General features: G+C 34.8%; 1 protein-coding gene and 1 non-coding gene across 3 annotated transcripts in view; one reads left to right on the forward strand and one right to left on the reverse strand.

Annotated features, from left to right (window-relative positions):
- The window catches only part of ACER3 (alkaline ceramidase 3), a 149,880-nt gene that overhangs the window by 115,300 nt on the left and 21,421 nt on the right, over window positions 1-13,159 (forward strand). For both annotated transcript variants that reach the window (XM_029956694.1, XM_029956695.1), the window contains exon 7: window positions 7,261-7,319. In XM_029956694.1, the coding sequence (XP_029812554.1) occupies window positions 7,261-7,319 (59 nt within the window). The remainder of the gene's footprint in view (window positions 1-7,260; window positions 7,320-13,159) is intronic.
- LOC115272806 lies at window positions 2,894-3,039 on the reverse strand. The gene has a single exon (XR_003900466.1). It is a non-coding gene; the product is annotated as a U4 spliceosomal RNA (small nuclear RNA).

Raw genomic sequence — 13,159 nt, forward strand, 5'->3', positions numbered from 1 at the left:
ATATTCTAGACATCCTTACTTTCTTCTAGTCCCCAGAATATAAGCTATGCCAGTTACTTTCTTCCAGCTTCTCTTAATATTTCAGTTATTATTAATGATGCTTCTCCTAATGCTTCAATTATAAAATGAAAAGTCAGATCCTCCATAAAAGTCTTTTTGAGCTTCCTAAGTCTAGATTAGGTGGCTTTTGTATGTGCTCACAGAGTACTCTGTACAGCTCTTGTCACAGAATTAAATACTACATTTTTAATTGCCTGATTACTTACCTCTTTTCACACTAGATTGTAATTGCTGTGAGGGCAGGGATCCTTGCCTCTCTGATTCATCGTTAGAGCACCATGGCTACAGTTACAGAGTCAAGCTGGCAGTCAGCCTCTAATTTATGCTGTGTTTACTTAGCTCTATAGAGGGATACGAGGTGGAGAATACAGCAGGTATAACATTTTCATCTCGTCAGGAGATCCAGAGCTCCCTATATACACAGCTTCTTTTGCCCTTTCATCCACCTAAGTTATGCACAGCTGTCCGGGATGAGAGCTAAGTGTCAGGGAGGTCATTGTAACACATAGAAGCTACAGCCCCTTTTTGTTTGTTCTTTTTTTATTTAATTAAAAAAAATTTTTTTAGAGCGCAAGCAGGGAAGAAGGGGGAGGGAGGAAGGGACCGAGAGAGAGAGAGAGAGAGAGAGAGAGAGAGAGAGAGGGAGAGAGAGAGAGAGGGAGAGAGAGAGAGAGAGAGGGAGGGAGAGAGAGAGAGAAAGAGAATGCTAAGCAGGTTCCACACTCAGGCAGAGCCCGACACAGGGCTCAATCCCACCACCCTGAGATTATGACCTGAGCCAAAATCAAGAGTCGGACCTGGTACCTTCCTACCATTCTTTATAATGAGCACCTCTCACACTGTTCTCATGCAGACCCCACGCCTCCAACCTAGGTGCAATCCTTCACAGCCAAAGCAGATATAACATTTTCCATTTATCTTAAAGTGTTGTATTCAAGGAAGGGAGACAGGTCATTCTCCACCAGGCCTACCTACATCAGTCAATGCTTGATATTAACCCTTTATTCCACACCATTTATATCCCCATGGTACAGTACAACACTCAGTAAATATTTGTTGTCTTCTACTATTGTAGAGAGACCACAAGTAATAGAGAGGAGTCATATCAAGGCATTATAAAGGAATCCGCCTGAAACAATAAGATATTGAGAGGTCAAAAGTGAAAATATGGAAAAGTGTGTACCACACAAACACTCAGCATAATTGTGTTCTATGTATATGTGCTATAGTTGTTTTATTATCAGACAAAACAGACTTTAAGGAAAAAGCATTTCTGTTGTTAAGAGATTACTTCATACTATTAAAAATATTCAATTCATCAGAAAATTATCATAACTTAAAATTTGTATCTAATACATATAATGTCTCAAGTATATAATGCAAAAATTGACAGAACTAAAACGATAGACAAATCTGTAATCTTAGGTGATTTTAAGGCATACCTCTCAGTAAGTGATAGAGGATATAAAAGATTTAAACAGCACAATTAAGAAAGTTGACCCATAAGCCAAATGTAAAATACTGCATCCAACTATTGGAGAAACACATATTTTTCAAGCCTTTAGGGAACATTTACAAAAATTGACCATATACTTGCCCACATACCATCTTAAATTTCAGAAGATTAGAATCAGTATAATTTCTGACTATAATGCAATTATGTCAAATATAAGTAATTCTAAATAACACATGGATCAAAAACAACCACAGAAATTGGAAAATATTTTGATCTGGCCATAACGAAAGTAAATACATATTAAAAATATGGGATTTGACAAAATTAATACTTGGAGGAAAATATCTAGCCTTAAAATGTATATGCCAAAAAAAAAAAGAAAGAAAGAAAAGAAAAGCCAAAAAGAGGAGTTTGTGCATGTATTTCAAGAAACTGGGAAAGATAAAAAGCAAAAATGAATACAATAGAAAACAAATATAGAGAAAATCAGCAAAGCCATAAGTTGCTTCTTTAAAAGACAAATAACATATCCTTGGTGAATTTGACCAAGTAGGGAAAAGACAAGCACAAATATCAGAAATGAAAGGAGGATATCACATAAAATCCTAGTCATTAAAAAGTTAGTATTATGAGGAACTTTTTGCCAATAAATTTAAAACTATTTTTTTTAAGTGGACAGATTTCTAGAAGTGTAACCTTCAGAAACTTGATAAAGAATAGAAAATCTGGGGGCACATGTGTGGTTCAGTCAGTTAAACAACTGACTGACTCTTGATTTCAGCCCAGGTCATAATCTCATGGTCCATGGTTCCGGCCACACATTGGGCTCTGCACTGACAATGTGGAGCATGCTTGGGATTCTGTCCCTCCCTCCTCTTTCTCTGCCCCTCCCATGCTCGCTCGCTCTCTCTCTCTCTCTCTCTCTCTCTCTCTCTCTCTCTCTCTCTCAATAAATAAACTGAAAAAATGAAAAAGAATCCTTCCAACCTTGAAAAAAATAGAAAATCTGAATTGCCCTATAACTATTAAAAGTAATTGAATCAGTAGTCAGAATTTTTCCCACAAATATGACTTCACTAGAATGTTTTAACACACAGTAAAAGAAGAAATAATTCCAGTCTTAAACAGATTCTCATAGAGAACAGAAAAGGAGAGCTACTCTCCAGCTCCTGTATGAGGCTAGCAAAACTTTAATACCAAGAACAGAATAAAAGAGTTAAAATTAGTTAGAGGTCATAAGCAAAATATTTGCAAACCAAATATTTAAAAAAAGGATAAAACATCATGCCTAAGTTGGATGTATCCCAGGAAGATAAAGTTGGATGTATCCCAGGAAGATAAAAATAGTAGACTATTAACCAATATCAGAAAACCGTATTAAAAGATTAAATGAGAACAATTGTATAATTATCTTAAGAGGTGAAGAAAAATCATTTGATAAAATATTGATTTATTATTTTAATTAGCAATAATCACACCTTGGATAAACCTCGTTGGCTACGATACTGCCACTGCACAAGCTTGATTTATTATCTTAAAGCCCCTTAGAGCAAGCCAGAAATATAAAAGGTCTTTTTAATCTGATAAAGAGAATTTTTTGTAAAAATTTTAAGCCTACAGCCAATATTACATTTAGTGATGAACCACTGAAATCTTTCCCTTCGAGATCAAGTGTGAGATAGCAATTCTTGTTATCAGTAATTCTATTCATATTATAGAGGGTTTAGCCCATTTAGGCAGGAAAAATAAAATGATTAACAGGATAAAAAATTCACAAATGATACACAAATGTATACATAGAAAATCTAAAGAATCTACAGATAAATTATTAGAATTTGAAGAGATTTTAAAAAGCAAAATCACATGATACAAAAACCGTATACAAAAAATGGTTTATATATATATATAAAACAGCCTCAAACAAGTAGAAAATATTTCTGGAAGTACTACTTACAGTAATCATCTAAAAATATGAGGTACCTTGGAATCTAACAAATGTTTAAATATATTTGGAGACATAAAAGAGTACCTAAATAAGTGGATAATATTGCCGTTATTATAAGACACAGACAACAGTAATCATTTAACTTAAAATTAAGAATTTGTGTTCATCAAAAGACATCATCAGAGTGAAAACATAATGCTATGGAGTGGATTAGGATATTGGCAAACCATATGACCAAGCGAAGACTAGTACATATAAAGACCTTCTACAAACCAATAGAAGTAGAAGACCCAATTGAAAAAGGAGAAGAGATTTTAAGAGTACTTCATGAAAGATTATATCCAAATGATCAATAAACATCTGAAATGGAATAGTCATCGTGGAAATAAAAATTTAAACACAATGAGATGCTACTACAAACCCAACAGAATAGCTAAAATCAAAAAGACTAAAGAATCAAGTGCTCACTGGTAAGGATGTTTGGCAACCATCATACACTGTTGGTGAGAGAATTAATTGGTGTAACCACTTTGGAAAACAGTTTGTATAAGCCACTAAAATTGAATTCATGTATACTCTGATCCAGCAGTTTGGTTCCTAGGCTTATGTTCAATAGAAATCTTTGAGCATGTATGCCAAAAATATATATTAAAGTGTTTATAGCTGGGTTATTATAGATACCTAAAATTGGACCCCAACATCCAGCGTCAGTAGAATGGATATATAAAATATGTATATTCAATGCAATGGGAAAAATTATCTTCAACAAATGATGTTGGGGAAAAACAGCTTTATGCCTAAGAATGAAACTGGACCATTTTCTACACCATACACAAAACTCAAAATGAATCAAAGACCTAACAATGAGACTTGAAACCATAAATATCCTAGAGGGGGTCACAGACAGTAATTTCTCTGACATTGACCATAGCAACATTTTTCTAAATATGTTTTCTAAGGCAGGAGAGACTGTTGGAACTACCTCAAAATAAAATCGTGTTGCACAACACAGAAAATCATCAATAAAACAAAAAGACAACCTACTGAATGGAAAAGATTTTTTTTAATCTTTTTAAAAATTTTCTTTAATGTTTGTTTATTTTGAGAGAGACAGAGGCAGAGTGGGAGTTGAGGAGAGGGAGACACAGAATCTGAAGCAGGCTCTAGTCTCTGAGCTGTCAGCACAGAGTCAGACACAGGGCTCAAACCTCCATTGTGAGATCATGAACTGAGCAGAAGTTGGACACTTAACTGACTGAGCCACCCAAGTGCCCTGGGAAAAGATTTTTTTCAAGTGATATATCCAGTAAAGGGTTAATGTCCTAGATATATAAAGAACTTATACAACTCAATACCAAAAACCCCCAAATAATCCAGTTTAAAAATGGACAGAAGACACAAACAGACATCTCTCTGCTTTCTTTTTTGTTCAGCTTCATTATTTTCCATAATTCTATCTTCTCTTTCACTTATTTGTTCCTCTGCTTCTTCTATCCTTGTGGTCATTACATCCAGCTGGTTTTGAATCATAAGATACTCCATTTTTCATTTCTGCCTGATTGCTTTTTTAATAGAAAGTATTTTAATTTATAATAGAATAATACATTTATTCTCATCTTGTCTTTTAAGATTCAGTTACACTCTGTTGCCATATTTCATTCATTTCATATATTATCTATATGTAACTGTGTTATAATACTACAACTTATTTACCATTTCTATGTTGAACATTTTTGGGTTATTTCCAGTTTTCATTTCTATGAACATTTTTTACCAATCCTAGTGTACATGCTGGGTCAGAGGTTCTATGTATTATTAAAATAACTTAAAAATACAAACTGTTTTCCAAGGTGGTTTTACCAGATTTTACACCAACCAACATGTGCTTCTTTTGTGCACATACTTACCAACATATGATATAGTCAGATGCCTAAATTTTTGTCAATCTATGTGGTTTTTAACACATATTTCCCTGGTTACAGGTTGTATTATGTTTACTGGCTATTTGATGTCCTCTGTTGTTCAAACCTATTTTTTCATTTGGTTGTCTCTCATTATATTGTTCCTTTTCTTGACTTTAAAAACCTTCAAAAATTGAAATATAACTCACATAGTCAAGTGCTCAAAAGATAAACATAGTTTGATGATTATCACAAGTACCTTTGTACTTCTTGACTTTGTAAGAAAAAAATGAAACTCTGACAGCAAACCAGAACTCCAGTCTTTGAGCCCTGCTGATTGCGAAAACTCACAAAAATCAGCCCCTCTAGTTTTTCCATCCAATAGCTTTGGGAAAGCATTCTTGTGTGCATTCCTGTGCTTTCCTTTCTGTCTCACCTTTCTCTGCAACCAGGGCTCCCTCCCCTCTGCAGACCCATGATCCATGTCTCCCCTAAACCACATCTGCATGCCCTACCTTCCTGAAAATGGCCTTTTCTTTGTCTCTAGTTGTACAATTTGTTTTATCAGTCCTCAGGTCTGTTTCTTGGATATTCAGAATGATTTGATAGTTATCTAGCTGTGCTGGAGAGACCAGGCAAGCCTAGGGTCCTCCTACTACACTGCCATCTTAGCTCCCACTCTACACCACATCTTTATCCATTCTTCAGTCAGTGGGTACTTGGACTGTTTCCATAATTTGGCTGTGGTAGATAGTGCTGCTATTAACATTGGGTTCAAAGTATCCCTTTGAATTAGTATTTTTGTATTCTTTGGGTAAATATCTACTGGTACAATTGCTGTATCATAGGATAGTTCTATTTATAACTTTTTGAGGAACCTCTATGCTGTTTTCCTGAGGGGCTGCACCAGTTGCATTCCCTCCAACAGTGCACGAAGGTTCTCTTTATTCCACACCTGTTGTTTCTTATATCGTTGATTTTAGCCATCCTGACAGGCATGAGGTGATACCTCATTTTGGTTTTGATTTGTATTTCCCTGATGATGAGTGATGTTGAGCATCTTTTTATGTGTCTCTTGGTCATCTGTATGTCTTTGGAGAAATGTCTATTCATATCCTCTTCCCACTCTTAAATTGGATTATTGGGTTTTTGTGTGTGGAGTTTTATAAGTATTTTTTAATATATTTTGGATACTAACCCTTTATCAGACAACCCTACAATTTGTATGGAATCTCAAAAGACCCTGAATAGCCAAAGCAACCTTGAGGAAGAAAAACAAAGCTAGAGGCATTACAATTCTAGATTTCGAGTTATCTTACAAAGCTGTAGCAATCAAAATAATTTGCTACTGGCACAAAAAAGACACATAGATCACTGGAACAGAATAGAAAACAGAAATAAACCCACAACTATATGGTCAATTAATCTTTGATAAAACAGGAAAGAATATCCAGTGAGAAAAAGTCTTCAACAAATGGTGTTGTGGAAACTGGACCATTTTCTCACACCCTACACAAAAATAAATTCAGCATGGATTAAATACCTAAATGTGAGACTTGAAACCATAAAAATCCTAGAGGAGAACACAGGCAGTAATCTTTTTGATATTTGTGGTAGCCAGTTATTTCTAGATAATGTTTTTGGAGGCAAGGGAAGCAAAGGCAAAAATACACTATTGGGACTTCATCAAAATCAAAAGCTTCTGCAGAGCGAAGGAGACTGTCAACACTGAGAGACAACCTATGGGATGGGAGAAGATATTTGCTAAAATTTTGTTCTTTAAATGTAATAAATGATAATGTTTATATTTTATTGAGAGGGCTATTTTGTAGGCAAAATATACTTCCTTTGCCAAAGGATAATACTTTTACTGACTTCATTTTTCTTTTCTTATTTAGGTTATGTATGGAATGTTGGTCTTCACATTAGTGCTTCGATCTATTTATATTGTTACATGGTAAGTAGTTTGGATTGGATCGTCAGCATGAAGATTAGATTACATTCAGGCAATAAATGTATAGCCCAACTTGAAATAAGACATAAAATGTAACACTAGCAGGGATACTAATAGAAAACTATAAACCAACATTTATTGTGGCATAAGGTAAGGAATACTCGTTCTTTAAGCAAGTTGTTAACAGGCATTATGTAAAAACAAAAATTCCAAAATTAATTTGAGGAAAGCCGTGTATGATGGCTTCCTTTTGAATATTTATCATATACATTAGCATATTGCCTTGAGAAACTCTACAGTAAAAACAAAAATTGTTTTTGTGTTTCTCCAACTACTGATCAGAACCCTTTTTACAAAACGCTATTCAAGGAATACTGTTAATGTCACAAAGAAGCAGTATTCCAGAAAGATAATTTAGGAAATAGCATAATCTTTATAGAGTTTATGACGATTAAATAATATTCATGTGATTACCTCATGTTAGTACCATGGGCTTATTTTGTTTATTTTCTTTTTTAATTAAGCTTTTTATTTTGAGGTAATTATAGAATTAACATGCATTATAAGAAATAATAGAGACCTCCTATACCATTTATCAACCACTAATCTGTCCTTCATTTCTAGATTTTTCTTCAACAATATTATATAAATAGAATCATACATAACCTTTGGGACTGGTCTTTTACACTCAGCATAATTTACTGGAGATCAGTATAAGTTGTTGAGTGTATCTGTAGTTCCTTTTTTCTCTTGCTGGGTAGTATTCTGTGCTATGGATGTACCACGGTGTAACCACTGACCTGTTAAATGACATCTGGATTGTTGGTAGTCTTTGACTATGAGGACTAAAGCTCCTGTGAACATTTGTATATAGGTTTTTGTATGAATATAAATTTTCACTTCTCTGTAATAAATGCCCAGAGTGGAATTCCTAGGTTGTGTCATGGTTATATGTTTAGTTTTTCTCAGAATTGCCATACTGTTTTCCAGGTGGATGTATCATTTTCAATTCCCACCAGCAGTGTATTAGTAACCCAGTTTTTCTGCCAACATTTCATGATGTCACTATTTTTTATTTTAGCTGTTCTTATAGGTAACCTCCCATTGTGGTTTTAATTCTCATTTCCTAATGTCTAAAGATGAACATATTTTCATGTGTTTATTTGCCATTTGTATATCCTCTTTGTGGAAATATTTGTTCGTGTCTTTGCCTGTTTTCTGTAGGTAATGTTTCTCTTTTTTTTTCAATTCAGTTTTAAAGTTCTTTATATATTTTAGATGTAATCCTTCATCAAATATGTAGCTTACAAATATTTTCTTTCTGTCTATACCTTGTCTTTTTATACTCTTCACAGAGCCGCAAAGCAAAAAAGTTTTTAATTTTGATGAAATCCAATTTATCGATTTTTATTTTATGGATCATACTTTTGGTGTCAAATACAGGGACTGAATCCCTAACCCTAGATGTATTCTTTTTTCCTAAAAGTTTTGTATAGTTTTACATTTACATTTGAGTTCATAATTTATTTTTAGTTAATTTTTATGTAAGGTATGAGGCTTAGGTTGAGGTCCATTTTTTTACCTATAGATGTCCAGCCACCTCCAGGAACACTGATTGAAAAGGCTGTATCTGAAACTTCTCCACTGAACTGCTTTTACTCTTTTCTCAAAGATGATTCGTATATATTTGTGTGGATCTATTTCTGTGCTTTTATTCTCTCCCATTGATCCGTGTGTCATCCTTCTACCAATGCCACTCTCTCTTGATTACTGTAGCTGTAAATCAAGTCATATAGACTGATTCCTCTCACTTCTTTTCAGAATTGTTTTAGCTGTTTGTCTTTCCACATAAAGTTTACCATAATATTGTCTATATTTAAATTTTTGTTGGGATTTTGATAGGAACTGCATTAAAGCTGCATATCAATTTACAAAGAATTCATGTGTTTATTATGGTGAGTCTTCCAGTCTATAAACATAGCATGTCTCTCCATTTATATGGATCATCTTTGATTTTTTTTTTTTTGGTCAGCATTTTGCAGTTTCAATTTTTTGAGCAATTGTAAATGGTATTTTATTTTTAAATCATTGTATTTACCTGTTCATTGCTGTTATATAGAAATAAAATATTCTTTATGTTTATCTTATATTCTGCCACCTTGCTGAACTTAATAGTTCTAGAAGACTTTTGTAGATTCCTTAAGGTTTACTGCAAATAGGGACAGTTTATCTCATCCTTTCTAATGTATGTGCTTTTGATATCTTTTGTCTTATTGTTCTGACTAGAACTTCTAGAACTATATTGATTAAGCATGAGGAGAGCAGATATCCTTGCCTTGTTTTTAATTTTAGGGGAAACGTATTTCACCATTACCTAAGAGCAGTGTTACCTGTGTTGTTTTTGTAGATGTTCTTTATCAGGTTAAGGAAATTGCCCAATTTCATCAGATGTTTTTTCGATATCAATTGATTTGATCAGATGACTTTTTCATGTCGTCTGTTAGTGTGATGTTACTACGTTGATTAATTTTCAAATGTTGAACAAACCCTGTAATCTGAATGAAACACATTTAGTCATGGTATAAATTTGTTTTTATATGTTGTCAAATGATACTTGTTAATATTTTCTTAAGGTTTTTACATCTATAATCATGGAGGATATTGGTTTATAGTTTTATTTATTGTTTCACAGTCTGGAAGCCAGAAGTCAGAAATCAGGGTGTCAGTGTGACCATGATTCCTGTAGGGGAATCCATCCTTACCTCTTCTTAGACTCAAGTGGTTTGCTGGCAGTTGTTGGCATTCCTTGACTTTTATCCCGATAATTTCAGTCTTTGCATTTGTCACGACATGGGACATGGTGTTCTCCTTGTATTTCTGTGTCTTTACATGGCTGTTTTCTTATAAGAACATGATTCATATTGAGTTAGGAGCCCACTCTACTCCAGTAAAAATCTCATCTTAACTAATTATATCTACAATGACCCTATCTCCAAACAAGATCACATTCTGAGGTACTAAGGCTTAGGATTTTAACATGTCATTTTTGAGGGGGAAAAATTAAAAACAATTTTTTTCTAATGTTTATTTATTTTTGAGAGTCAGAGTGTTAGCAGGGGAGGGGCAGAGAGAGAGGGAGACACAGCTTCTGAAGCAGGTTCCAGGCTCCTAGCTGTCAGTACAGAGCCTGACTTGGGATTCAAACCCGGGAACAGTGAGATCATGACCTGAGCCAAAGTCAGACGCTTGACTGACTGAGACATCCAGGCACCCAAGGGGAGAAAATTTAATCCACAACTGTACTTCTCCCTGCTCAACTTAAAATATTTATTTTGGATTTATAACCATATCAGACAGTATTATGATTTTTGGCCTACCATAAAACATAATAGAAACAAAAAGGAGAAGAAAAATGTATTTACTCATATTTTTACTCTATTTCTCTTTCTTCCTAACATTCTAAAATTCCCCCTCTCATCATTTCCTTTCTTTTTTTATTTTAAATTTTTTTCATGTTTATTTATTTATTTTGAGAGAGAGCAAGAGAGAGCACAAGCAGAGAGGGGGCAGAGAGAAAGGGAGAGAGAATCTCAAGCAGGCTCCACACTGTCAGCACAGAGCCCAACACGGGGTTCTATCTTACAAACTGTGAGATCATGACCTGGGCTGAAATCAAGAGCTAGACACTTAACTGACTCAGCCACTCAGCCACACCTCATTTCCTTTATGTTTAGAAAACTTCCTTAAGGTCCCAGGTCTCTAACCTTTATCAAAGAATGTGTCTTGATTTCTGTTTCACTCATAAAGGATATTTTTGCTGGATATAGAATTCTAGGTTGACAATTGTCTTTCAGAACTTGAAAAATGTGCCACTTCCTTCTGGCCTTTGAGAAATCCTGTGATTCAAATTGGTTTTATCCTATACTATAGGTAAGGTACTGCTTCTCTGTCACTATTTTCAAGATTTTTTTCTTGTCTTTAGTTTTTAGAAGTTTGTCTCTAGTGTGTTTTGATGTGGATTTCTTTGGATTTAACATGTTTGAGTTAGCTCAGCTTCTTGAGTCTGTGGCTTTATAATGTCGTTTTTATGTTGTTGTTGTTGTTGTTGTTGTGGGGGATGTCTTATTGGTTAAATTCTAAAGTTTTCAGCCATTATTTCACAGGTACTTTTTCAGCCCTTCCTTCTTCCTTCCTTCCTTCCAGGACACTGATAACATGAATGTCAAATCTCTTATTTTAGTCCCAACTTCTTATGGCCTAATAAGAAAGGAAGCGTAGACTCCCTGCTCAGTCTTTGCAGCATGGATGGGTTTGAGGCTACAGTTTTTGTGGTGTTTGACTATAGAATAGTAGTTACTGAGTAAGTTTTCTGTCTTGCTAGGCTGTCTGTTTCCTGGTCATTGGCTAGGCTAGAGAGAGCAGGCTTTTGGTGGAATTGTGTTTTGTCTGTATCTAGTGGCACTTCTGGGTTGCTAGCATTTTTAGTTCCAGCTTTGGGATATATCAGGCAAAAAGAAAACATGGAGCTTATTGTAGTGTAACTCAGGTCCTAGTCTCTAGACAGTTGGCCTTCTTACTACCTTTCAGAGTCTTCTTGTGCTTATTTTTATATAATGTTCAGGAATTTTAATTATACTTGGTGGGAAGAACAGGGAAAAGTGTGTTTCATCTTCCCAGAGTCAGGAGTCCCTAATTTATTCTGCTTTTCCAGGCACTTTAGGAAACTGTAAAGAAGCATAAAATATAGTCGTTGCCTTAAATCAAGTCTAATAGATAAGATGCCAGTACTTTTAGAAACACAAATGACAGACCTGTGGGGGGGAGGGGGAAGAGTGTAAAAGTGGAAGTTGTAGGAGATAAAACCTCTTTCTTCCATCTGCCTTGTCACAGCTTCTTTTTTATATCTCCATTTGGTGATTATTTCATTTAATACTGTTCATTGTTTACATATCTGTCTTGGCTATCTAGATTTAAGTTTCTTCAGGTCTTAGCTGAAACTCAGGATGGTGCTTATCAGTAAAGATTGTTTTTTAAATCAGGTTGAGGGGCACCTGGATGGTTTAGTTGGTTAAGTGTCTGACTTCAACTCAGGTCATGATATCATGGTTAATGGGTTCAAGCCCCATGTTGGGCTCTGTGCTGACGGCTCAGCCTGGAGCCTGCTTCATATACTGTGTCTCCCTCTCTCTGCCCCTCATTTGTTTGTGATCTGTCTCTCTCTCTGTCTTTCTCAAAGATAAAATAAATATTAAAAAATTAAATCAGGCTGAAACTCTAGAAATTTTTTTTTAACGTCTGACAAAGTATATCTGAAAATCTCTTTTGTAACAAAACATCTAGAAATTCTGGATAGAGCTCAACAAACATCCTTTTAAATGCATAACTGAGCTCAAAAATGTAAAGACAAGCCTAAAGCATCAAATTCAAAGAAGGACCTTAAAACTAAACTGACAAATGAGTTCTGAGATCATGAGCAGTTACAAGGCATCTTGTCCTTCAGCCTCAGTTTTACATAAGAAAAATGACTACCCTGAGAATTTGTAGTCAGTCTTCTGCCTTCACACACGTTTGGGATTTAAATATGCAGTATTACCTTTATTGTCTGGGAAACCTCGAGGTGTAAAATTGTCTTAAATGGGTCCAACATTCCTAGAGCTCTAGTATGTATGAGAGAAACAAAAGTAAATTATCTTTAAGAAAAAATGTACTTTCATAGAGGCCCTTCAGGATTTCTGTGGATTGAATGGAGATCAAACAAGTGTGCACAGTCAGTCCCAAACCAGAAGAGGAAATGAGCTACTATGAGCAGAAGTCAGGAGAAACAGAAATCAGTAGAAATAAAT

This window comes from Suricata suricatta, chromosome 11 (assembly GCF_006229205.1).
Source record: "Suricata suricatta isolate VVHF042 chromosome 11, meerkat_22Aug2017_6uvM2_HiC, whole genome shotgun sequence".
Lineage (NCBI taxonomy): Eukaryota > Metazoa > Chordata > Mammalia > Carnivora > Herpestidae > Suricata > Suricata suricatta.